The sequence below is a fragment of the Lipotes vexillifer genome, unplaced genomic scaffold, assembly GCF_000442215.2.
Source record: "Lipotes vexillifer unplaced genomic scaffold, Lipotes_vexillifer_v1.1 scaffold408, whole genome shotgun sequence".
Taxonomy (NCBI): Eukaryota; Metazoa; Chordata; class Mammalia; order Artiodactyla; family Lipotidae; genus Lipotes; species Lipotes vexillifer.
In genome coordinates, this window is record NW_006787469.1 from 889,846 (window position 1) to 913,853 (window position 24,008).

The window sequence follows — 24,008 nt, forward strand, 5'->3', positions numbered from 1 at the left end:
TGAATAGTTTAAACAGGTGACTTCACAGAGCTTTTTTCTGTAATATTCATAATCTAAGAGTTTCCTGATTGGTCTCTTACCTTTACTACAAAGTTTGTCACTCTATTTTAACAGAAATCCTCTAAATTCCTAGCACCAGCCACACGGAAGGAGTGAGAGGCCTAGAGCAAGAGTCCAGAACCCCCTGCAGCTAGGTCTCCAGAGTCTGCTCGGAGCCCGCCCCTGGGGCCGCCCTATTATTACACCCAGGCTCCTGGCTGCTCATCTACTCTCAGGTGCTCAGCCCTCCTCCCCCAGAGGCTGGCCTGGCTCAGGCTGGGGCTGGGCTGCAGGGGTTTCCTAGCTCTGACCCCACCCTGCCCTCTGCCCTCAGTCTCAGGGAAACCAGCTTCCTGCCGCTGCTCCCGGGACTTGACTTCCCCTCTCTTGTATCCTGACATCCCAGGTCTGGAAGCGATGCTCCACCTGCAGGTCCTGGAGCCTTGCCAGAAGTTTCTGGAAAAGCTAGTTGATTCAGCCTCCAGGAGAAGAGAGGAGAAGGTACTGGGCTGAGGGAGTGACCTGGAGGTGGGGCTCTGGCTGTTTATAGGATCGTGGCCCCTCAGAGGCAGGCAGGTCCACCGTCAGTCCCATTCCATCTGAGTAGTTGCTGCCAGCCAGCCAGGGAGCTGTCATCTTGGAGGGAGCTGGGCCTGGAGTGGAGCCAAAGGTTTGGCATGGAGAGAATGACACCTAGGGGACCACCTGGCCATCCTCACCAGGTAATAATGTCACTGAGCCTGTCGGCATCACTCAGGACAGGGCCTGGAGCTAGGGTGCATTCTAACAAGCTTGACATAGCTGAAACCAAGGTGATTCTGGTCTCTGGGGACGGGCTGGGTCCCAGACCTGGAGTCTCTGCCTAGGCAGAGGCTGGAGGTGGGAGACAGATGGTGAGGGAATCTGTGCTTAGGGACGGGGAGTGGGTGGGATGGACAATTGGCATCCATAGAATCTAGGGCCCTGGAGACCAGGGTGAGGAGCATCACCTCAGCCTGACTCAGAGGCTGTGCCCGCAGCTCCCACTTCCTGTCTGTCCAACCTCCCCACACTGTCCTACTGCGGGTCACTGGGTGCCAGCAGGGAGAAAAGGCAGCCTGATCCTTTGACTCCCCCAGCTGAAGACCTCATGGTTATAGATCCTCTGGACCCCACTCAATCTACCTTGGGCTATATCCTCCGTGATGGGCAGAGACCAGCACTGAGCCACGGAGGATGGAGGAGGCCCCGGGGCTCCTGTGCAGGGGCAGAGAGGGTGGCTGGGACTCTCAGCAGAGAGGCACTCCCAGGATGCTACAGGAAGCTGGGTGCAGGCGCCCTGCTTGAGACCCCTCCAGGAGCATCCAGGGTCAGTCATCGATGAAGGCAGTATTCCAAGTGGCAGGATCTTTCAACAGGGAAGGTGAAGCCCCAGAGCCCTCAGGAGAAAAGAATCCTACTAGTTAACACATCAGTTGGCTAAATAATCCTATTTGTCTAAAACAAATCTATGAAATTCTAATGTTTAGATATCCATGGGGCAGGGGATGAGAGTTGCATGCTTTTACAAAGAAGCAAAGTCCTAAGAGTGTAGAACCACAAAGGGGTTGTGAGCTCTGGCCTTGAAGACCTGGGTTTAAATCCTAACTATATCACTTAACTAACTCTGTAACCTAGCGCAAGTCAACCTTGCTAAGCCTCAATTCTCTCATCTGTAAAATGGGAGGAAATGAGAGAACTATCTTATGAGGGTGTCAGGAGGATAAATAGAGTTTGAATATGTAATATGCTTAGTATAGCACCTAGAAACATAACAAGCACTTAATAAATAGTAAGTAATAAGAGCAATTATCTAGAAACTGCTTACTTTTTGCTAAGCATTCTACAGGCATTAACACATTTCAGCCTCAGAACACTGTGTCAGGTTGATACTGTTGTTTGTCCCACTACAATGAGGAAACAGAGGCACCAGGAAATTTAGTGACTTGTCCAGTCTCACACAGCAAGAAAGCAGAGGACCAGGGTTTAGATCCAGACAACCTGGCTGGGAACCTGCTCTTCTGCCCCAGCAATGGCCAGTCGTTATAGTGATTGTCACAGCCCATCCTCCAGGTGCTCTGTGTTAGTGACACTCTTAGAGGTGAGGAGAATGGGGTTCCATCTTAGGAAAAATATCCTCCAGGAAATGGTGGGCTTTCTGAAGTTAAGAGGCTCTCAGTGACCAGAGGGGGAAATGGGCAGCAACACCCAATTTGGGTATGGTGGCTGGCTGGAAAGTGAGCAATTGGGGGCGATTCTTAATAGCCCCAAGTGGCTTTAGAGCAGCCCACAGGCTGTGGCCGTGAAGATCGGGGTGGGAGCTAGGGTACAGCTTGGCTGCCTCTGCCTCACCCTGGCTTGGAGCGGGCATTGAACCACAACTCCTCACACGAACCCAGGTCCCAACCAGCACCACCTCTGTGATGGGCGGTGATGGAATCTGGGTGTGGGGAGGAAACGGAGCCAGGTGCCTAAAATGACACTTAATCCCTGTCAACTACAACCTCTGGCTTAAGGCCTGTGGATGTCACAAGCATTGATCCCCAAGAAGGGAGAAATGAGCCTACCTTGCTGGGAGGGTCATGTGTGCTCTGCCAGAGAGCTGACAAGGATGACAAAGACACTTAGCAAGAAGCCACAAGACAGGGATGATGTGGGGACACAGGGTAGCAGGGTCGGGGCAAGGGCACAAGCCTGATTGGCTTTGCTGTGGCCCGTTGTCCCTTAAGCTTCTCTGTGGGACATGGAGAGCCGGTGCCGTGGACACTGAGCCAGCCCCTGGCAGGTAGCACCTGTGCAGAGCAGAGACGTTTCCTGGTGGGAGCCTAGACTTTCAGATCACACGCACAGAAGTGGGACTGGTCGTGGGAGGGTGCAGAGCAGGAAAGAGCTTTGGTTTCATCGCAGTGCTGTCTCCCAACCGTGCAAGGCTGAATGTCCACCATGCAAGCACGGTGCTGTCTCTGCCTCAGATCACAGGACCTTATCATAAGAAACGTGTGCAGGGTGCCCAGAAAAATCTACTCAGCGGGGCCTCAGGAAGAACAGAAACCGAAGGGCCCCCTGGATCTCAGCAGTGGCAAGGACCTCAGAAGTAGGGGTTTGAGATACCCGCCAGGCCCTGTCCCAGCAGGATTCAGCCACATCCCCCCCGCCCTCTGCTTTTCCTCCTGCCACCTACTACTGCTTGTCTTCTTGGTCCCTCTGAGCTTCTGCCCACTCCGTTTCTTCTTCCACCTTATTGGGCTTGCCTATGGGCTGATGTGGCCTCGCCAGCATCTTAATAACTTTCACCCCCTGCTCACGGTAACAGCCTGATGCTCTTGGAGTTTCCCAATTCACACCCAAGACACAGTTTGTACCTGAGGCCATCACGGAGCCCTGGTATCCCCAGAGCTCAGGGTCCTGGAGTCACGTGCCCACTTCCTGTCCAGGGGCTGGAGGAGTGCCTGGCAGCAGGGTCCCATGCTTCACCAAAGGGCTGCCCTCCCTGTGAGCTCTGGGGGTGGCTGACCCCAAACTGACATGTCCAGTGTGGTGGCCGTTCCTTGGCCCTCTGTTTCTTGCTTTCTTTACTGTGCAATCCTGTCCCTGAAGGGAGGGCGCCCCACAAATTCTACCGCCATTCCCTGACTGCTGTGGCCCAGGACTGTGGCCCTAGGGACAGTGATGGGCAAAGGCTGTTTGGCCCCAGAATGCCTGGCAGCGTCAGCGAGCAGCATCTCAGGAGAAGCCTCGGCACCAATTGCGGGGGCTCGTAACTGAGCAGGAGGGACTCTGTGGCCTATTTCTCTCCAGGGGGAGACCTCTACCTGCTGGCAGCTCACCGTGAGGGTCCTGGAGGCACGGGGCCTGGGCTGGGCTGACCTCTGTGAGTAACTGTGTCCTGGGCCCCAGGGGTGTGGGGAGGACCAGGTCCTATGGGGAAGGCCCAGTGCCTTGGGACTGGGCTGGGCTGGGCTGGGCTGCCCTGAGTGGCTGCAGGGGTCTTGGGAGGAACCTGGTGAGGCCCCTGGAGAGGGGTGTGAGGAATTCTCTCTCACACTGTTCTCTTGATGTTGGCAGTGAGCAAGGCAGACCCCTATGTGATCCTACAGCTGCCAACCGCACCTGGAACAAAGTTTAAGACAAAAACAGTCACCAACTCCAGTCATCCTGTGTGGAACGAGACCTTCACTTTCCTGATCCAAAGTCAGGTCAAGGTGAAGGCCAGAGGACCCCTGGCCACACCCCTGAGGACAGGCTGTACCCCACACTGGGAAGGTTCCTGGGGTAGAGTACACCTTCCTCCGGAGCTCAGGCAGAGAAACTGGGGAAGGGGGTGCCTTTGTGCCCCAGCCTGGATGTGCTGTGTGTGAGAGAATGTGTGAACGGCAAGCTACTGGGTTTAAGCTACCCTAAACCCATCTATGGAGTGGAGGCAGCAAGAGCCCTCCTGCCTGGGTTGTTTAAGGTTAAATGCGATCACGCACAGAGCACTCCCAGTATAGTGCCTGGTACCTACCAGGCCTTAGGGAACCAGCCAAGCAGGGGTGGGGTTGGGCTGGGGAAACTTCAAAAGAGTTTTATTTTTTATAAAAAGAAAAATTAGCAGGAGTGAATTAGGAACTTTGCTGGATTTCTTTTTACCACTTCTAGGTTTTACCAGTATTTTTATTTTGAAGTACAAAGTGCAGTGGCATAATAATCTTTTCCGGCCCTCGGCATCAAGTGAGGATTCAACAGGTGTGAGCCACACTATGTGTTAATAACGTGCTACGTTGCTGTTCTCGGGTCCTTAGAATGTTCTGGAGCTGAGCATCTATGACAAGGATGCCGTCAAGACGGACGACGCCTGCTTCAAGGTTCTCTGTGATGTCTCTGAAGCCTCCCTGGCAGGTTGCTCTGGAACACCTTCTCCCTGCATCCCCAGGCAGGTGGAGGCTCCCACCAGCCCCACCTCTCAGCTCCAGGCTGAGGAAGTGGCACAGTTTCTCCCATCTGTTGGGATGCTGCTGGGTTTGAACTCCTTTGCAGGAAGACGGAAGGCCCACCCAGAGATATTTCCATTTTCATAGGAAAGGAGAGGTTAACTTGACTGTTACTGGCTGAATCACTTAAGGGAGGAATTCTAGTCATCTACGGGGAAGGAAGGTTTTGGGTGATGGCAAACCTCCTCATGTGCCACAAAACACAGCTCGTTGTGACCAGCTCTTCCGGGGGGGGGGGGGCTCGTCGCTCTTGCTTACTGCCTCTGACCCTCTCATGGTGCCCAAGACCTGGAGGGAGGGCAGAGTTCTGGGGTTGGTTCCCCTGGAGAGGAAGATGAAATAGGCCCTGGGCATCTTCAAGCCTCCTTTGGCTTGTGGTCTTCATCTTCCCCTACAGCCTTGCCAGGCAGGGATCTAGCTAGCTGTGGGTAACTTGGGCAGGTAGCCCATCTTTCCCCAAGACTCGATTTCCTCATCTGTAAAATGGGAAGAGTTGTAACACCGTGCCTCCCTTAGAGGCTGCTCGGGATGATGAAATACATAAAGGAGCTGTGTCAACTCTAAAGACATGTGTGCATGTTGACAGCTTGCTCATCTTTAATTTCAGGGACCGGAGGAGCTGGACGTGGAGTTCCTGATGGAGAAAACGTAAGTAGTACCACACAGCTCAGGGGGTGTCTCAGGACCTAGACTTTCCTTAGGAAAATGCCTTTAACCCAGATCTTCCCATTGGTCTGACCAGCCCAGATTTGCTGTTCCTCATCTCCTACCCCTGCCAGTCGGGTTGTGGGGGACCCTCAGAGAAATGAGGAGAGGAAGAGGCTGGTGTTTTGTCTGCCGTGGTGAAAGATGAGGGCCTTTCACTCTTCAGAAGCATCTCCCCACACCCTGGAACATACCCAGGACGTAGAGAACCCTCAGTGTCACCCAGGGAGGCCCCACCTGGGTGCAGCCTGGCTGGGAGGGGGCACATCAGTGCAGGAAGCCTTTGCCTTTGCAAGGCCGGACTCTGGATGGTTTGATTTTTCCAGGTCAGGCTGCCCAGAAAACCTCATCACCAGCAACGTGCTTGTGGTAACCATCTTCCCCAGGCCTGAGGGGTGGGGTGCGCTAAGGGAGGGGCCCCAGAGCAGACACTGGGGTAGGTGCGGGGCTGCCTGGCGGGTGGGCTGCAAGGGACAAGGCAAGGACAGGGCTTTGCGGTAAGACCAGTCCACCTCCCTGCTAGGTGGTCACCTGGAGCTGCAGTCTGGCTTCGGAGGGGCCTGGGGCTAAAGAACTCGGAGAGAGAGGGGAGGCCCGAGGCTCTGCTGAGAGGAATTCTGGCCCAAGGCAGGAGGGTTGAGGGAATATTGGGGGAATTTTAGGCATTTCCTGATGGTGTTTAGTTCTGTGTGATGACTTCGTAGTTCTTAGCCCTGAAGGGGGCGAGGAAGTCTCTCGAAGGCCAGGCCAGCAGGCTCAGGTTACAGTGTGGTGTGCTTCCAGTCAGGGAGCTTTGAGATAGGATCAGGGGTCAATCAGCTTCTCCTCTGGACAATGGAGGGTCAGCTCTCCTAAAGCATAGCAAGCTCACGAAGCTGCAGCAGACAGGAATGTGTGGTGAGTGAGGATTAGAAACTTTCTACTCAAAGGAACACCCTCAACGAGCAGCACAGGCATGACCTGGGAGCTAAGCCAGGCCCTGCATGTAGTAAGGCAGCTGGCGTTCAAAACTGAAGCAGGCATCCACCCTTGGGGTCCTACGAGTGCCTGTTTGATGGGCTAGTATTACTTTTTCAAATACACCTTAAAATAGCCACACCTATGGCAGCTGCCTTCTATCTGAGGTGATGGAGACCAGCGGCATGTTGATGAGCTCAGCAGTTCTAAGGGAGAGGGTAGCGGCCAGAGCTGAGTGGGCTGCAGGCATCAGCTGGCACGCATTACAGAGAGAATGCAGCAGGCTCACTTGGCAAGTCCATCAACGGCAGGACTGGTCCTACCCTGGACCCTATTTCTGGTTCTGTGTGTGGTGGATTTGGGACAGGGGGCTCAGAGGGTGAGGTTGAGGGGAGACCTCAGCTTCCCCTGCAGAGCCCCCTGCCCATGATGTGGTCTGCCCCAGGCCCGAGAACTGTCTTGCCTGGATGTTCATCTGGACAGCATGGGGAGCACAGCCGAGGCTGCAGGTGAGACCTGCTCAGGATGAGGTCTGGTCTCTGTCTGGAGTGTGGAGGGTTGCTGGGTGTGGCTGGGGAACCTGTACAGCAGGAGGCTGCCCACACAGTGCAAAGGCAACTGGTCTCCTCTGGGCAGGAGAGTCCCCCTGACCTGGGGGAAGGCCTGTCGCCGGAGGTGGGAGTCCCATGGGGGATGTGGGGAGAGTCCTTTCCAGAATGCTGTTTGCCATGGTCCAGCCACCCGGCCTCCCCATGTCTTGGGCAGTACTGCCGGTTTCCTGGATCCTAGCTGGGGTTCTGGGCTCTTGTTTCCCTTGTGCTAACCTGTCCACTCTCTCCCTAGATCAGGACGAGCTGGAGCTGGAGCTGGTGCTGAAGGGCTCATATGAGGACACACAGACATCTGCCCTGGGAACAGCCTCTGCCTTCTGCTTCCACTACATGGCAGCCCAAGAGGCAGAGCTGAGTGGGTGCCTGAGGGTAGGTTTTGGCTCTGGAGCTCCCCTGCCGACCCCAGCCTTGGGCCAGCTCCACCTGCTTCAGGCTTCTCTCTGGCCATCCACCTGCCAAGGCCAGGGCCCTGTGGCCTTGTCAGCCTCCTCCAGTTAGGCACCATGCCCTTGGCAGACGGGGAGGATCACCAGGGGCCTCGCGTGGGCACGGGGGGGAGGGGGCTGCTGTGCCATGTCAGTCTTTGAAGTCTTCAATGGCTCCTCCGATAAGGCTCCTAGAATAAAATCCCGTGTCTGCGTCCATAGGCCCTGCATAACCTGGCCCCTGCGCACCTCTGTTGCCTCATTTTCTTCCATGCTCCCCCTCATTCACGATGCTCCAGCCATATTTGTCTCTTCTTGCTTTTCCAACATACCAAGTGCTTTCCCTGTCCTCCTGCGGCTCCTTCCGAGGCTGCCTGCTCCTCTTTCTCCTCCTCCTTTAGATCTCAGCTCAGATGGCATCTCTCCAGAGGCCCTCCTTGACCCTCCATCTTAAACAGACTCTACACACCCCACCTTTGGTTACTCTATCGCATCACCCTGCTTATCTCCTTTACAATACTTACTAACGCCAGTTCGTTACCTGTTTCTTTATAAGTTCATGCACATGACTCAGAATAATAAATAAACACATATCAGCTATTAATACACTAAATAAATGTAAGCTATGCTTATTTTTTTATTTTTATTTTTATTTATTTACTTTTTTTTTTTGCGGTATACAAGACTCTCCCTGTTGTGGTCTCTCCCGTTGCGGAGCACAGGCTCCGGACGCGCAGGCCCAGCGGCCATGGCTCACAGGCCCAGCCGCTCCGTGGCATGTGGGATCTTCCCGGACCGGGGCACAAACCCGTGTCCCCTGCATCGGCAGGCGGACTCTCAACCACTGCGCCACCAGGGAAGCCCGCTATGCTTATTAGTTTTTATTGAAGTTTAGTTGATTTATAATATTATGTTAGTTTCAGGTGTATAGCACAGTGATTCGGTTAGCTATTATTATTTTTGTAATGATTAGTAATTGTAATTTTTTAATTACAATAATTGTAAATACTGTAATTATTTTTGTAGTATCAGGGAGGGCCTGTGTCTGTCCAGATCGCTGTCTAGATACTCAGTAAGGATTTGTTGAGTGAGTGAATGAATGAATGACTTTTCTTTCCAGACCTCTAAAAGCAATGGCTGGAACTCAGGCAACTCAGCTGGGTACCTCACTGTACCCCTAAGGTCCTTGGCCATCAGGGAGGAGGTGACAGTTGACGTTCCTGCTACAAATGTAAGTGGCCTCAGCTGGATGGGAATTGCCAGTGAGAATAAAGACCCCAAGGCCCCCAGGGGATACCCACACTCCCTTCAGGGTCTAGGACATTCTGAGTGGGGTCTCTTGTTTTGATTTCAGGCCCCAGGAGTGAAGCTGCAGCTCAAGACTGAGAGCTGGTAAGGGACATTCATATCTGTGGGGGACAGGGGTAGTTATGGGGCTGGGGAGTATGTGGAAAGTGTGGTCCTAGGGGTTGGGAGCAAGGAGTTTATTTGGCAGCTATTGTGGGCTCGACCAGCCAGTAGCTGAGCTATGCAGGTGCCCCCTGATCCTTGGATCCTCCACTGCCCCAGCCCGAAGGAGCTGGCTGTGCATCTGGGCTTCGATTTGTGTGCGGAGGAGAAAGCCTTCCTGAGCAGGAGGAAGCAGGTGGTGGCCAAGGCCCTGAAGCAGGCCCCACAGCTGGACAGAGACCTACAGGAAGATGAGGTTTGTGGGGGAAGGGGGATGTGGGTACAGATACCTTGCACTCGCCTTAAGGGAGTGCCTGATTGCTATGCCCTCTCCAGATACTCCAGTCAGCAGAGACTGAGGAGTGGGCATATGTGGGGAGATGTGGGGCATGGGGAAGCTCTCTTTAGGGATCTATCCAAGGCTGAGAGCTGTCATTTGCTGGGGAGCAGCCGGGCGCTAGCTCTAACCCTGACTTCTTCAGGCTCTGACCTCGAGGTCCCTTCCCTGGAGGCAGGAGGCAGCTCCATCCCTGTCCATGTTAAGCCAACCTGTGTCTGTGCAACCCAGGTCCCCGTCGTGGGCATCATGGCCACAGGAGGAGGTGCCCGGGCCATGACCTCTCTCTATGGCCACCTGTTGGCCCTGCAGAAGCTGGGCCTTCTGGACTGTGTGACCTACTTCAGTGGCATCTCGGGCTCTACATGGTGAGGGCCCTTGGGGCTTGGAAGAGCAGAGATGATCAGGCCCCAAGGGGAAATGGAGTGGACATCAGAGGGGCCCTCTAAGTGGGTGTGAGCAGTATGTTCTGATGGGTACCAAGTGACTTTCTCAAAAGGGGGGAAACGGACATTCAGAGGTCCTGCCATGAGCAAGGCATTGCAGGACATCCATTCCATGCTACTGATCCAGAAGGAGCTGGGTTTGAGTTTCTGCAGCACTACTTACTGGCTAGGTGACTTTGAGCAACTTATTTCCTCTGATTCTCAGTCGACTCATCTCCAAAGTGGGGGAAATAATACTACATACTCCATAGGACTGGAGTGGGACAGCCCAAGTAAAGCACTTAACATGTCTGACACGTACCAGGAGCTCCAAATTGGTAGCTTTTTTTCCTTTAATTGTTGTTGCCTCATTTAATCCTCACAACGCTCTCTGGGGTCGTTTCTCTTATTGTATAGTATAGATGAGGAAACTGAGGTCAAGAGATGCTATTTTACCTAAAAACAACATTGCCACCCTATGCTCCACTCTGCCTATGACGAAGTGGAACTTTTCACTATTAGAGATTCATTCCTTTGAGTCTTATCGAAATGTGACTTTAAGGAGTAAAAGAGGAGTAAACTCAGAGTTTAGGTGACTGCTGTTGACAAGCAGAGTCTTAAAGGGCTTCAGGACAGATCTATAAAGATGGGAGTAGGGGTCTACAGCTGTGCTGTACAATACAGTAGCCACCAGTCACGTGTGGTTATTGACCACTTGAAATGTGGCTAGTCCAAACTGAGATGTGTTATAAATATAAAATGCACAGTGAATTCTGAAAAAACAGTTTGAAAAGAATATTTATATTAATTTTCATATCAATTACACACTGAAATGATAATTTTGGATACTGAATTAAATGAAATATACTGTTAAAATTAATTTTTCAGATCTTTTTTTACTTTTTGAAAATGTGGTTACTACGAAAATTTAAATTACATACGTGGCGCACATTCTATTTATATTGGACAGTATGGATCAAGAAGGAGAGAATGCCCTGACGCAGTTTCCAGATAGGTGGGGCTTTGGCAGCCAGAGCCACGTGTTGGGAGAAGTCGGGAGGGTGGAAGTTGGAGTTGCAGCGACCCATGCTGGGCCTTGACCTCAGACTGTAATGTCCCTTTATTCTCTCAGGACAATGGCCCATCTGTATGGGGACCCTGAGTGGTCGCACAGAGACCTGAAGGGACCCATTGGACACGCCCGGGAGCACCTGGCCAAGAGCAAGCTGGAGGCCTTCTCTCCTGAGCGCCTGGCGAGCTACCATCGGGAGCTGGAACAACGGGCTGAGCAGGGCTACCCCACAACCTTTGTGGACCTGTGGGGTCTGGTGCTGGAGTTCGCGCTGCACGGACAGGTAGGGCCCCTGCGCATGCGAGGCGGAGCCTATGTGCAAAGGTGAGGGCTGGGGTGCACATGCATTTCCTGCTGGGTAAGAGGCCAGTGGTTAAAGGATGTGGGAACTGCTGTACTTCCTTGTCTGCCAACTTTGGGATGCCGACATTTTGAATCGGGTTATTCTTCAATTGATTGCCATGAAACAGAAATTTCTGGGTCTCCCAAGAGCTAAGGACCAATGTCAAAGTCAGTTAAGCATCGTGTTTAAGAGTCAGTGAGGTTTTTGGAACAGCTTTCATTTTATTTTATTTATACTGTAATACGAAATGTATTTTTCTTCATCTTCATGGTAGTGTTAAAAGCACAGACTCTGGAGCCAGATTTCCTAGATTCTAATCCCAGTGCCTCTTACTAGCTATGTGTCCTTAGGCAAACTACTTAACCTCTCTGTGCCTCCGTTTTTTTCATCTGTACAATGAGGATGAGAAGAGTACTTACCACATAGGGTTGCTGTGAGCACTCAGTGGCACCTTGGCATAGAGTAAGCATTAAGTGTTAGCTATTCTATTTCTTTACTATTATCCTAACACCATTAATACAAAACTGAGCAAATAAATTTTTTATGCGTTGCTTCTTTAAGGAAAGCTTAGTAAGTTAATTGCTGAATCTTACATTAACTGATGTAATTATTAAAATCAGGAATTTTTTTCACATTGTTGTTTTACCACATATAGTTATCTGAACAAAGTTCCTTTTAAAGCATTTGAAACAGCTAAAACACAGAAAGTATTTTTAACATGTATAACAAAAAAGTAAACTATCAAATATATTAGCAGAGGAAGATTCTTACCTTTCTTATCTTTGGATATCAGGTGTTTGACCAAGAATGATTAGCGTGTAAACTAATGCCAAAAGTGAATTTGTTTTAACTTTTTTCTTTAAATTTTATTCTTGTTGGAAAGCACAGTGCTACTTGGAAATTACCAACCATTCTTGTTTTTTAGTTATTAGTTTAAAAATATTTATTATAAAATATTAATATTAAAAATTTATCACAATAATCTTCAGACTTAAGAAAATGCATAAAGCATGAAGAATAATATAAGGAATATGCATGATCTCACTAATCAGCCTAAGAAGTGAAATATTACAGAAAGAGCCAAAGCCCCCCCTGTGGACCCCCCTTTCAGTCCCATTTCCCTCCCACCCCCAGAGGTAACCACCATCCTGAATTTAGTTTTATCATCACATACATATCTGCAATCTGTACACTTTATAATATTATATAATACATAACATATTTTATAAACCTTTATTATATACTTTATTAGATATACGTTTATTATGCATACTTTTATTAAAAATATATATCCTTAAGAAAAATGTAATATTATTTGTACAATGGTTTTGTACAAGTCTCCTTGTGCCCTTGTGTTAGAGATTCTCTAAGCCTTGAACATAGATGATAGCCAGTAGTGGAATTGTTAGGCCATTGGGTAGTGTATCTTCAACTTTTCTAGCTATTGACAAGTTGTTCTCCAAAAAGGTTGTATTAATTCACACTCCCACCACCAGTGTATCATAGTTTCTTTTTCTCTACATGCTCTTCACACTTTTAAATGTTTGTTCATTTTATGGGTGTGAAAGGAAATTTTATTGTAGTTTTCCATTTCCTTGTTTTTTAGTGAGAGTGAGCATATTTTCAAGTATATTTGTCATTGGGACATCCTTTTTTTTTAATGCTAATTTTTAAAATAAAAATTATTTATTTTATTTATTTATTTTTGGCTGTGTTGGGTCTTCGTTGCTGTGCTTGGACTTTCTCTAGCTGCAGCGAGCAGGGCTACTCTTCGTTGAGGTGTGCGGGCTTCTCACTGCGGTGGCTTCCCTTGTTTCAGAGCACGGGCTCTAGGTGCGTGGGCTTTGGTAGTTGTGGCACATGGGCTCAGTAGTTGTGGCTCGCGGGCTCTAGAGCACAGGCTCAGTAGTTGTGGTGCACGGGCTTAGTTGCTCCACGGTATGTGGGATCTTCCTGGACCAGGGCTTGAACCCGTGTCCCCTGCACTGGCAGGCTGATTCTTAACCACTGCGCCACGTTGGATGAATTACCTACTCAAATCCTTTTCTATTTTTCTATTTAATTCATCTTTTTAATATTATAGGAATTCTTTATAAATTCAGGGTATTAATCCTTTATCAGTTCTAATAGACTTTGATGCATACTTTTAATATAATTCAATGTATCATTCTTTTCCTTTATGGTTTGTACTTTTAGAGTTTCCTTGAGAAATCTTTCCCTCCCCTAAAGTTATAAAATATCCTTCTATATATTCTTATAAAAGTTTTAAAGATTTCTTTTTCACAATTAGGGCTTTAATCCACCCAGAATTTATCTTCAGGTATTATGTGAGTAGGAATTCAATTTTATTTTTTTCCATATGGGTAGCAAACTTTCCCAGTATCACTTAATGATTTTTTTCCCACTGATCTGCATTGCTACTTCTGTCATGTGTCAGCATGTGTCAGCATGAATCTATAATAACTCATACACTCATGGGACTTTTCCTGAGTTCTCTATTCCATTCATTTTTTTTAATATATAAATTTATTTATTTAATTTATTTATTTTTGGCTGCTTTGGGTCTTCATTGCTGCACGTGGGGTTTCTCTAGTTGCGGCGAGCAGGGGCTACTCTTTGTTGTGGCAGCGGGCTTTTCATTGCGGTGGCTTCTTGTTGCGGAGCGTGGGCTCTAGGCGCGCGGGCTTCAGTAGTTGTGGCACATGGGCTCAGTAGTTGTGGCTTGCGGGCCCTAGAGCGCAGGCTCAGTAGTTGTGGTGCACCGGCTTAGTTGCTCTGCGGCATGTGGGATCTTCCCAGACCAGGGCTCGAACCTGTGTTCCCTGCATTGGCAGGTGGATTCTTAGCCAATAGGGAGTCCCTCTATTCCATTCTAATGGGGCTCATTCTCTATCCCTGTGCCAATCCTGCCCTGGCTTAGTTACTACCTTTGCGACAAATCTCAGTTTCTGATAGGGCAAATTTACCCCCATCTGCCACCTTGCTTCTCAGAATTATCTTGGCCACTTTTGGCCCTTTGCCCTCCTATATACATAATAGAATCAGTTAGTCAAGTTTCATGAGAAATATTGTTGGGATCTTTGTCGAAATGGCATGGAATTTATAAAACCAACATAATTACTTGAAATGTTTTTATTTTATTAATATATCCCATGTATTCTTTTTTTTTTTTTTTTTTTTTTTTTTTTTTTTGCGGTACGCGGGCCTCTCACTGTTGTGGCCCTCCCATTGCAGAGCACAGGCTCCCGACGCGCAGGCTCAGCGGCCAGGGCTCACGGGCCCAGCCGCTCCGCGGCATGTGGGATCTTCCCGGCCCGGGGCACGAACCCGTGTCCCCTGCATTAGCAGGCGGACTCTCAACCAGTGCACCACCAGGGAAGCCCCCATGTATACTTTGGATCTACCGTTTAAGTTCATGTTTGGTTTTGAGGGTGCTGTGTTTTATTAACTGACTTTTCTGCCTGGTGGCAACAATTAATTACTATAGAGTGGGGAAAGCTTGTTTTAACAGTTCATTTTATGAGGTGTTAGAAAATGCAGTTTGATCCTAAGCTATAAACAAGACATATTTAATTACATTTGATCCTCCAGTAATGACTTAATACATGGTTTTATGTACACAGTTTGTAGTCATTTTTAAAAAGACAAACTTATTGTTCACAAGAATAAAAATCCTTGCGATATTATTGAACAACAATGCATTCTTTGAAATGAGTACCCATGCAGTTTAAAAAATTTTGTCACAATGTGAAAACTTTGCAAATATTGTTTCTTTTTTTTTCTTAGTCATCATGCTTTATCTCTTAAAGCTCACATTTTTAAAATAATTCTTTATTGAGAAAAATTTAGTGTTGATTTCAAATTTGCCTTTAGATAAAAATAAATATTTATTATCTCTATACTATACTGAGCTACAGTACCAAAAGCCATTTTAAGTCGTCAGAAAATATAACTCCATATATAATAAATCACAATTTCATTAATACTAAGTATTATTAGAGAAATATTATACCGTGAAACTTAGAACAACTTACTTAGTCTATATACTTTTATAATATTACTTCAGTTTTTATAAAAACCCACTTACAAAATACACCTGTTGTAATCAGTGCTTCTCAAATTATCTCTTTGAAACTTTGTTTTTTTACTCTCTTGCTGGCAAGCACTGAAAGGCTTAGGAGCTGCTCACCATTCTTCAAGAAGAAACTTACAGTTTTTCTCCTATCTTTTCCTGAGTTAAAAAGGTCTTACATATTTTTCTTCAACTCTGGACAAAAGGTTTTATATACACTTTAGTGCCACCCTGTGCAAGACCCAGATCACACTGACACACCACCAACTGCACGCAGCTCCCACACTCCAGGTGGGACCCTTGAGTCATCAGAGTGGTGTTCTGCAGGGTTGGGGACCCTCATTTGGAAACTGGTGGGGGCGGGGTGCGGGTAGAGATCCAGAGACTTGCCATGACTTACTGGTGAGCTATTAAAAGGAAAAGGAATACTGGGTGCTGTTTCAGTTGATAGAGAGGTGTGCTGACCCTTTTCCAAGGCTTTCCCAGGGCAGAAATTGCATCTGTAGTAAAAGATGGTACACGTCAAAAGAGCAGGCAAACAGGATTCCTAAATAAAAGACTGAGAAAGGAAATCACAGGTATTCATCAAGCCCCCTCCCTCCTCAGCACACATACATACTCACACCCACAGGACTAACTTGTAAATATAACAAATCCTCAGTGCCAGGCCGCTTGAGCCGTATTTGGAGAATTTCCTGTGGATTCCCCATAACTCAAGTCATATTGGGTACCACTGAAGAACTGGAGGAAAAGATGACTGTGACCTGAGTGCTCTCACTTTGTGACAGAGGGCTGCCAGGGGAAGGGAAGCACACCAGGTGTGCTGAGGCTTTGTCATGGGTGCGGGAGCCGGACTCCTTGTTGGATGGGCTAGGCTAGAGTCCTGGGATGCACATCTGGCTGATCATCAGAATCACCTGGGGAGGTTTTAAAAAGACAAATTCCTAAGTGGCTTCTGATGATTCTCAGAAGAGACCCAGTAATCTGTATATTTAACTCTAAGTAAATCTGATCATAAAGGTTGATATGGCATGGTGGGAACCTCCTAGGTCTAGCTGCTGAGTGGGCTGCCTTCCAGCTCAGAGAGCCTAAGAGAGAGGTGGTGTGTTCATGGTACACATACTGCTCCATGAGAAACAACCCAGGGCCTGTGGCAGCAGGATCCTTCCCCAGGTGGGGTTCCAGGCAGTCACCACCCTTAACCTTGCTGAGGCTTGAGATGAACCCTATTTTCATTTCTGGTCTGGGATAGAAGGAGACCTTTCTGTTCCCTTAGAATTCAGTGAGGCTCTGTGGAGCCTTCCCCAAAAGGCAAGCCAGAGTCCTTGCCAGGGTTTGGAGTTCTATTGGAGGGAAAATTAGAAACAAAAGGCAAGGATAAATAGTGGGGTACAACTTTGTACTGTGCAAAGCAGGAAAGAAGGAGATGAGGATGTCAGGAGAATGTTTGGCAGGGGCTGAAACTTGAACTGGTCCAGGTGAACCTAGAAGGGGCAGCCCATCCCCTGGCAAAGCTTACAATGTACACTGAAGGGGGATTTCTGAGTCCTTTCTGGAAAGCTGTGTGTGTGTGTGTGTGTGTGTGTGTGTGTGTGTGTGTGTGTGTGTGTGCATGCGTGCCTTTGTGCCTGTGCATCAGGGTCCATGTACCCTCCACGCTTCAACCCATAAAGATGGGCCACTGGAACCACAGGATGCAGGGGTGGGTGTCACTGTTGACACTGTGGTCCTTGTGAACAGTGCTGTCTGCAGATACGCAGTGCACAACCCTACATGGAGACCCCGACGCTCCTCACCCCCAGCCTGTGCTCCCACCCTGCCTCCAGGGTGCTCCCAACCTTACTTTGGCCCTCACACCCCCACCCCAGGTGATGGATCAGAAGCTGTCGGGACAGAGAGCTGCGCTGGAGTGGGGCCAGAACCCTCTGCCCCTCTACCTGAGCCTCAATGTCAAAGAGAACAATCTGCAGACCCTGGACTTCAAGGGTACAGTCCTCAGTCCTGTTCACTGCCCCCTCCAACACACACACACACACACACACACACACACACACACACACACACACATGTGCACGCACACCTCCTTATGCACACCTCCTTTGCACCCTGAGGGCCCCCAGAGGATTCACACAGGGAACTCCTGCACAGATGGAAGGATGGTGGTTCTGATGGGCAGATGAGGCAGCCAGCAGAGCTCGCTGTCCTGGGGCACGGCTGTGGTGGTGAGGATGTAGACAAGGGGCTGGGTGGGGGAGAGGTCAGCTCAACAGTCAACCAGGTGGGGAGGAGGCGGAGGCCTGCTGGGGGGCAGTGTCTTTGGCCCTTGTCGGAGCTGGGGCTCCCCCAACCCACTGTCCTTTCATTCCTGCCTTTCCCTCCTGGCCCCTCAGAGTGGGTCGAGTTCTCCCCCTACGAGGTCGGGTTCCTGAAGTACGGCGCCTTCATCCCCTCTGAGCTCTTCGGCTCGGAGTTCTTCATGGGGCGGCTGATGAGGAGGATCCCCGAGTCCCGAATCTGCTTCCTGGAAGGTGAGCGGTCATCACTCCGAACGCCCTGTACCCAGGTCTGGGCAGAGCACCCGGGGAGGGCAGATATTGAGCTGGGGGGAAGGGCCATTGCAGAGGCAGCCCACTCCCCCTCCTATTCTCCATCTGCACTCAAGGGTGGGGACCACTGCCTTCCAAGTGATGGGGGGCAGGGCACTGAGGCCTGAGGCTGACCTCTCTTGGGAGTTTGGCCTTCAGGTATCTGGAGCAACATTTTCTCCCTGAACTTGCTGGATGCCTGGTATGACCTCACCAGCTCCAGTGACGCCTGGAAGCAGCACATCAAGGACAAGATCAGGAACCTGGGTAGGAAAGGGAGGCACTGAGGGGAGCGTGCGGTGAAGCCGCTTCCCCTGCAGATGCTACAGGGTCGGCTGGGGGGACTGTCGGGGGAGGGAGGGCCAGGCATTTCCAGACTCCTCAATGGACCAGTGTCTGCTTCTCTGGGCTCAGAGGAATCCTCCTCCCTCCTCGGGGACCTCCTCAGGGCCGGAGGCCTTGTGGCTCCAGCCTGGAACAGCGCTAGCCCAGATGTTGAAGGGCTTCCTGACGAGCAGACCACTCTACCAGCACAGCTCCAACTTCCTCCAGGGCCTCCAGCTGCACCAGGACTACTGTGCCCAGAAGGACTTCTCCACCTGGGCAGGTAAGGGCCACTGCCATGTGTCCCCAGGTAACAAGGTTGGGCTCCTGGGTGGAGATGGACCATGGCTGGGGCTGGCAGAGGCCTGCGGGGTCCCAGCATCCACTTCTGGGGTGTGGCTTGGAGGAGGTCTTGGGAAGGGCTGGGGTGGCACATGCATTCAGGGAGTGACACCAGGGGTTAGAAGGGGACATGGAGGCGAATGCAGTATAAGGGGTGGGTGGATGATCTGTGCTGGACTGGCTGCCCCTGACTATTGCTACCTCTCCCATCAGACCGCCAGGTAGACTCCTCCGCCGGGCAGCTGACCCCACAGGAGCCCCAGCTCTGCTTGGTGGGTGCCGGCTACTCTTCCTCAACACCAGCTGTCCCTCCATGTTCCGGCCAGGCCGCAGGCTGGACCTCATAATCTCCTCGACTACTCTCTACCCTCGCCCTTTGAGGTGCCGCTGGCCACCCCGTGGGAACCCCAGGCCCTGCGCCCACCCAGGCCACACTCCAGGGACGAGCAGCAGGGCCACTGGCCCAGACCTTCTGGGTCCCCAGGGGGAGGGAGAGATGACAGGCTGTGATTGAAAGGCTCCTGCCAGGGTTGGGAAGGGCTGTGGAGGTGCTGGGGCCCTGGGCTCCTAAGAACGGTAGACAGGGAGGAAGCTCGCCACGCCCACCCCAAGAGGAACCGCTGGACAGAGCTAGGAGGAGGGCCTGGCCTGTCCACGCCCATCCTCCCAGGGGCCTCCCTGAGGACTCTGCGGAAGGGGGTGGGTAGGGCTGTGAGACAGAAGTGGGTCCCCTGCTGAAGCCCTGGAGGCTCTGAGATTGAATATCCCAGAAACAGCAATCCCATACGGGGTGCTAGATCTGTACCCCACCTAAAGATTTTAGTCAAACGATACTGCAGACCACCGGGATCCTTTGCTTCCCTCCGAGGCACTGTGTAGCTTGACTGGGCCACGAGCAGGACAGAATCAGGTTGTCTTGAGCAGTCAGTTTGGGCTGGAGCTGTCCTAGCATCTTCTAGAGTGCTCACCCGGGATGACTGGGAAGTAGCCATTGCTCTCTGAGCCCCCTCTGCCCCGCCAGGTGCTGCAGCAGACGGAGCTAGACTGCCGGGCCCCGGGGGCTGCCGTTCCCCCACGTGGAGCCCAGCCTTCAGGACCGACGCCAGCCCCGGGAGTGCCACCTCTTCTCAGACCCTACCTGCCCTGATGCCCCTGTCCTGCTTCACTTCCCGCTGGTAAACGCCTCCTTCAGGGACCACTCAGCCCCAGGTGAGGCAGCCCCCCTTCCTAACAGCCTGGAAGCCTGGCCCCTCAGAGGCACCGCTCTGGGCCCTCCCGGTACCCCTGCAGCCAGCAGAGGCAGGAGTCTTAAGGCTAGTCCCACCCAGTCTGGGACATGGCAGTACCCTGGCCTGTTGTGGATGCCCAGATCCCTGCAGAGGCCCTCCGTCTACAAAGCCACTGGGCTGGTGTCCTCTTTGTCATGACCCCAGGCTCCTTTGGCCTCCCCATCCCCATGCCCGTCACTACAACTGGGCTCTGCTCCCCCGCTCTGTGGCAGGGGCCATGTATGGGAATCCCTGCACTGTCACCGTCCACCACTACGACGCACCACATTGTTGGAGGACTTTCTAAAGGCCCCCCAGGCTGGACAGCCAGAAAAGAGAAGCCCCGGTCCCCTCTCTCTCAGATTCCCCTAAACCTGTCTGTGGTCACAATTGGCCTCTCTGTCATTCCACCGCAGACCATTCTGGGGTCCTTTCTCAGGGAGCTGGGCCTCTACTCCAGGGCCCCCGAAATCTGAACTCTCATCACATTCCTTCTAATCCTCGCCTCCCACCAACTGGTCAGACTTTTATCCCCTTTTGATGGGAAAACCTAATTCTGCCTTTGTGCAATCGTCTGGCTTTCTAGTGTCTGCCATAATTCCAAACCTTCTAGCTTTACTCTTAACGTGCTAAGCCCACATCTTGGAATTCTCTTTCTCTCGCAACAAAGACTGTTTCTTGCAAAGCAAAAGCTCTTTGGTTTTCAGACGCTTGCTTCCATCAGGAGTTTTAAGAATCCACTCACTAACCTAAAGGGTTTTGTTTTTCTGCTGCTTCTGCCTTACCCCTGGGGGTGAGGTGGATACCAGGGGGGCCCTGAACAGTGGAAGATGTGTAATGCCGTGAGAAAATGTGGGAAGCAGCACACGCTTCATATCTCAAAATAGCATCCTGCTATCCACAGTTATAGTTCTGGGCAAAGGACATGGGGCTGGAAGGAACCCCTTCAGTGGGGAGCAGCTCACCCCTGTGTCCAGCCACCAGGAGCCGTTCTGCCAGCTGTGGAGGCCTCTGGGCCCTGCGCCTAACCCCCTTCCACCCCTGGACAGGTGTCCAGCGCAGCCCTGCAGAGCTCCCAGCAGGCCAGGTGGATCTCACAGGGGTCAACTCCCCCTATTCCATGTTCAACATGACCTACAAGGAGGAAGATTTTGACCGCCTGCTGCAGCTCAGTGACTACAACGTACGGAACAGCCAGGGCACCATCCTGCAGGCTTTGAGGACCTCTCTGAGACACAGGGCCCCGGGGCCCAGGCCTCCAGAGCCGCAGGCTTGAGACTTCTCGGGGTCCCCAAGATTTGAAGGCCACACTCTGATCCTGGGGGCTGGGGGCTTAACCCACCAGCAGTGGGTACAGCCACGGCCCACACGGGGCTGGAGTTCCTGGGCTCTCCCAGGCCTGGGCTGCCTCTGCGGCTGGTCTTATCGCCCAGAGGGGCTGTGTCCCACCCAGAGTTCTCCCTCACCTTCATAGCTGGTTTGGGAGGAGCTGACAACAAACTCCTTACCAGGCCAGCATATAGAACAGCTGGTTCGACCAAACATTTACACGTAGTTCTTTTCACGCCTGAACAGAATGGAGTTGAGGTGCAAGCTGGTGGTACCAGACCAGGAGTGGGGACAGGCAGGGCAGGGGAGGGCCTGGAAGGTGGCTCCAGGTATCAGGAATCACAGTACGTCCTGACAGGCTCCCTTACTGCCTCTGCTCCTTCTCCTCTTATACTATTTTTACGCAACTTTAGTGAGATATAATCCACATGCCATATAATTCATCCATCTAAAGTATGCAATTCAATGGCTTTTACTATATATTCAGAGTTGTGAAAGCATCGCCACAATCAATTTGAGTACATTTTCATTAACCCAAAAAGGAACCCCTCATCCCTTAACTGTCAACCTCAAACCACACCCACCCCAGCCCTAGGCAACCACTAATCTCCTTTCTGTTTCTTTAGATTTGCTTATTTTGGACATTTCATATAAATGGAATCACAGAACATGTGGCCTTTTGTGTCTTGTTTCTTTCACTTAGCGTAATATTTTCAGGATTCATCCATGATTTGGCAGGTATCAGTACTTCATCCCTTTTATGACCGTGTAATACTCCACTGTATAGATATACCACACTTTATTCATGGGCTGATGGACATTTGGATTGTTTCTGCTATTTTTGGTTATTATGAATAATGCTGCTATGAACATTCATATACAATTTTTTTGTGTGGACAATGTTTTTAATTCTCTTGCATGTACACCTAGGAGTGAAATTGCTGGGTCATAGTCTTTTGAGGAACTGCCAGACTGTTTTCCAAAGTATCTGTACCGTTTTACATTCCTGTCAGCATTGTATGAGGGTTCCACTTCCTTTCTCCACATCTTTGCCACCTCTTGTTATTGTCTGTCTTTTTTATTATAACTATCCTAGTGTGTGTGAAGTGGTATCTTGTATGCGTTTCCATAATGTTGATGTTAAGGATCTTTTCACATATTTATTGGCCTTTTGTATATCTTTTTTTTTTTTTTTTTTAAATGTATGTATTTATTTATTTTTGGCTGCGTTGGTTATTCATTGCTGTGTGGGGGCTTTTCTCTAGTCGCAGCAAGCGGAGGCTACTCTTCGTTGCAGTGTGCAGGCTTCTCATTGCAGTGGCTTCTCTTGTTGCGGAGCACGGGCTCTAGGCATGCAGACTTCAGTAGTTGTGGCACATGGGCTCAGTAGTTGTGGCTTATGGGCTCTAGAGCGCAGGCTCAGTAGTTGTGGTACACAGGCTGAGTTGCTCCACAGCATGTGAGATCTTCCTGGACCAGGGCTTGAACCCATGTCCCTTGCATTGGCAGGTGGATTCTTAACCACTGTGCCACCAGGGAAGTCCCTGCATATCTTCTTTAGAGAAATATCTATTCGGATCTTTTGCCCATTTTAATTGGATTATTTGTCTTTTTGTTGAATTGAAAAAGTTCTTTATATGTTCTCTGATTTGATGGATGATTTGCAAAGTTTTGCTCCCAGTCTGTGGGTTGTCTTTTCACTTTCTTGATGATATCCTCTGAAGCACGGAAGTTTCTGATTTTGATGGTTCCCAGTTTGTTTAAATTTTCTTTTGCTGCTTGTGCTTTTGGTGTCGTATTTAAGAAGCCATTGCCTAATCCAAGATCATGAAGATTTACACCTATGCTTTCTTCTAATGGTTTTATCGTTTTAGCTCTTACATTTAGGTCTTCCATCATTTTGAGTTAACATTTGTATATGTGTGAAGTAGGGGTTCAACTTCATTCTTTTGCAAGTGAATATCCAGTTCTTCCAGCCATTTGTTGAAAAGGCTGTTCTTTTCCCATTGAATTGTCTTGACACCTTCAGTTGAAAATCATTTAGCTGTAAATGTGAGCGTTTATTTCTGGACTCTGATTCTATTTCATTGATCTGTTTGTCTATCCTTATGTTCATATCACAGTGTCTTGATTACGGTAGCTTTGTAGTAAGTTTTGAAATCAGGAAGTGTGAGTCCTCCAACTTTGTTCTTTCTTTTCAAGATTGTTTTGGCTATTCAGGGTCCCTTGAATTTCCATATGAATATTAGGATTAGCTTGTCAATTTGTGCAAAGAAGATAGCTGGGGATTTTGATGGAGATTGAATCTATAGATGAATTTGGGGGGCAGTGCGTCTTAATTTTAAGTTCTCCAATTCATGAACATGTGCTGTCTTTACATTTATTTAGGTCTTTAATTTCCTTCTACAATGTTTTGTAGTTTTCAGTGAGCAAGTCTTACACTTGTTTTGTTAAGTTTATTCCTAAGTATTTTGTTCTCTTTAATGCTATTATCAATTGAGTTCTTTTCTTAATTTTCTTTTTGAATTGCTCATTTGTATTATAAAGAGATAAAATTGATGCTTTTGTATATTAATCGTGCATCCTGTAATCTTGCTGAACTTGTTTAATGGCTCTAATTGTTTTCTTTTTTTTTTTGACTCCTTAAGGTTCTCTACATATAAGATCATGTCACCTGCAAATAGAGATGGTTTTACTTTATTTCTGCTCCAAATGCCGTTTATTTCTTTTTCTTTTC

The 24,008-nt window shown here is 49.7% G+C and overlaps 1 protein-coding gene across 1 annotated transcript; it reads left to right on the plus strand.

Moving 5' to 3' along the window:
• The first annotated feature begins 716 nt into the window (after window positions 1-716).
• Window positions 717-21,218, plus strand: PLA2G4D (phospholipase A2 group IVD). The gene is given in 24 exon segments (XM_007460197.1): window positions 717-761; window positions 3,856-3,928; window positions 4,123-4,259; window positions 4,839-4,920; window positions 4,923-4,969; window positions 5,635-5,675; window positions 6,059-6,101; window positions 7,135-7,198; window positions 7,533-7,669; window positions 8,846-8,956; window positions 9,080-9,117; window positions 9,295-9,430; window positions 9,743-9,879; window positions 11,069-11,291; window positions 17,292-17,409; window positions 17,814-17,951; window positions 18,168-18,275; window positions 18,421-18,615; window positions 18,888-18,961; window positions 18,964-19,024; window positions 19,027-19,055; window positions 19,696-19,728; window positions 19,730-19,883; window positions 20,992-21,218. Coding segments are annotated over 24 exon segments (2,451 nt in total).
• The last annotated feature ends 2,790 nt before the right edge of the window (window positions 21,219-24,008 follow it).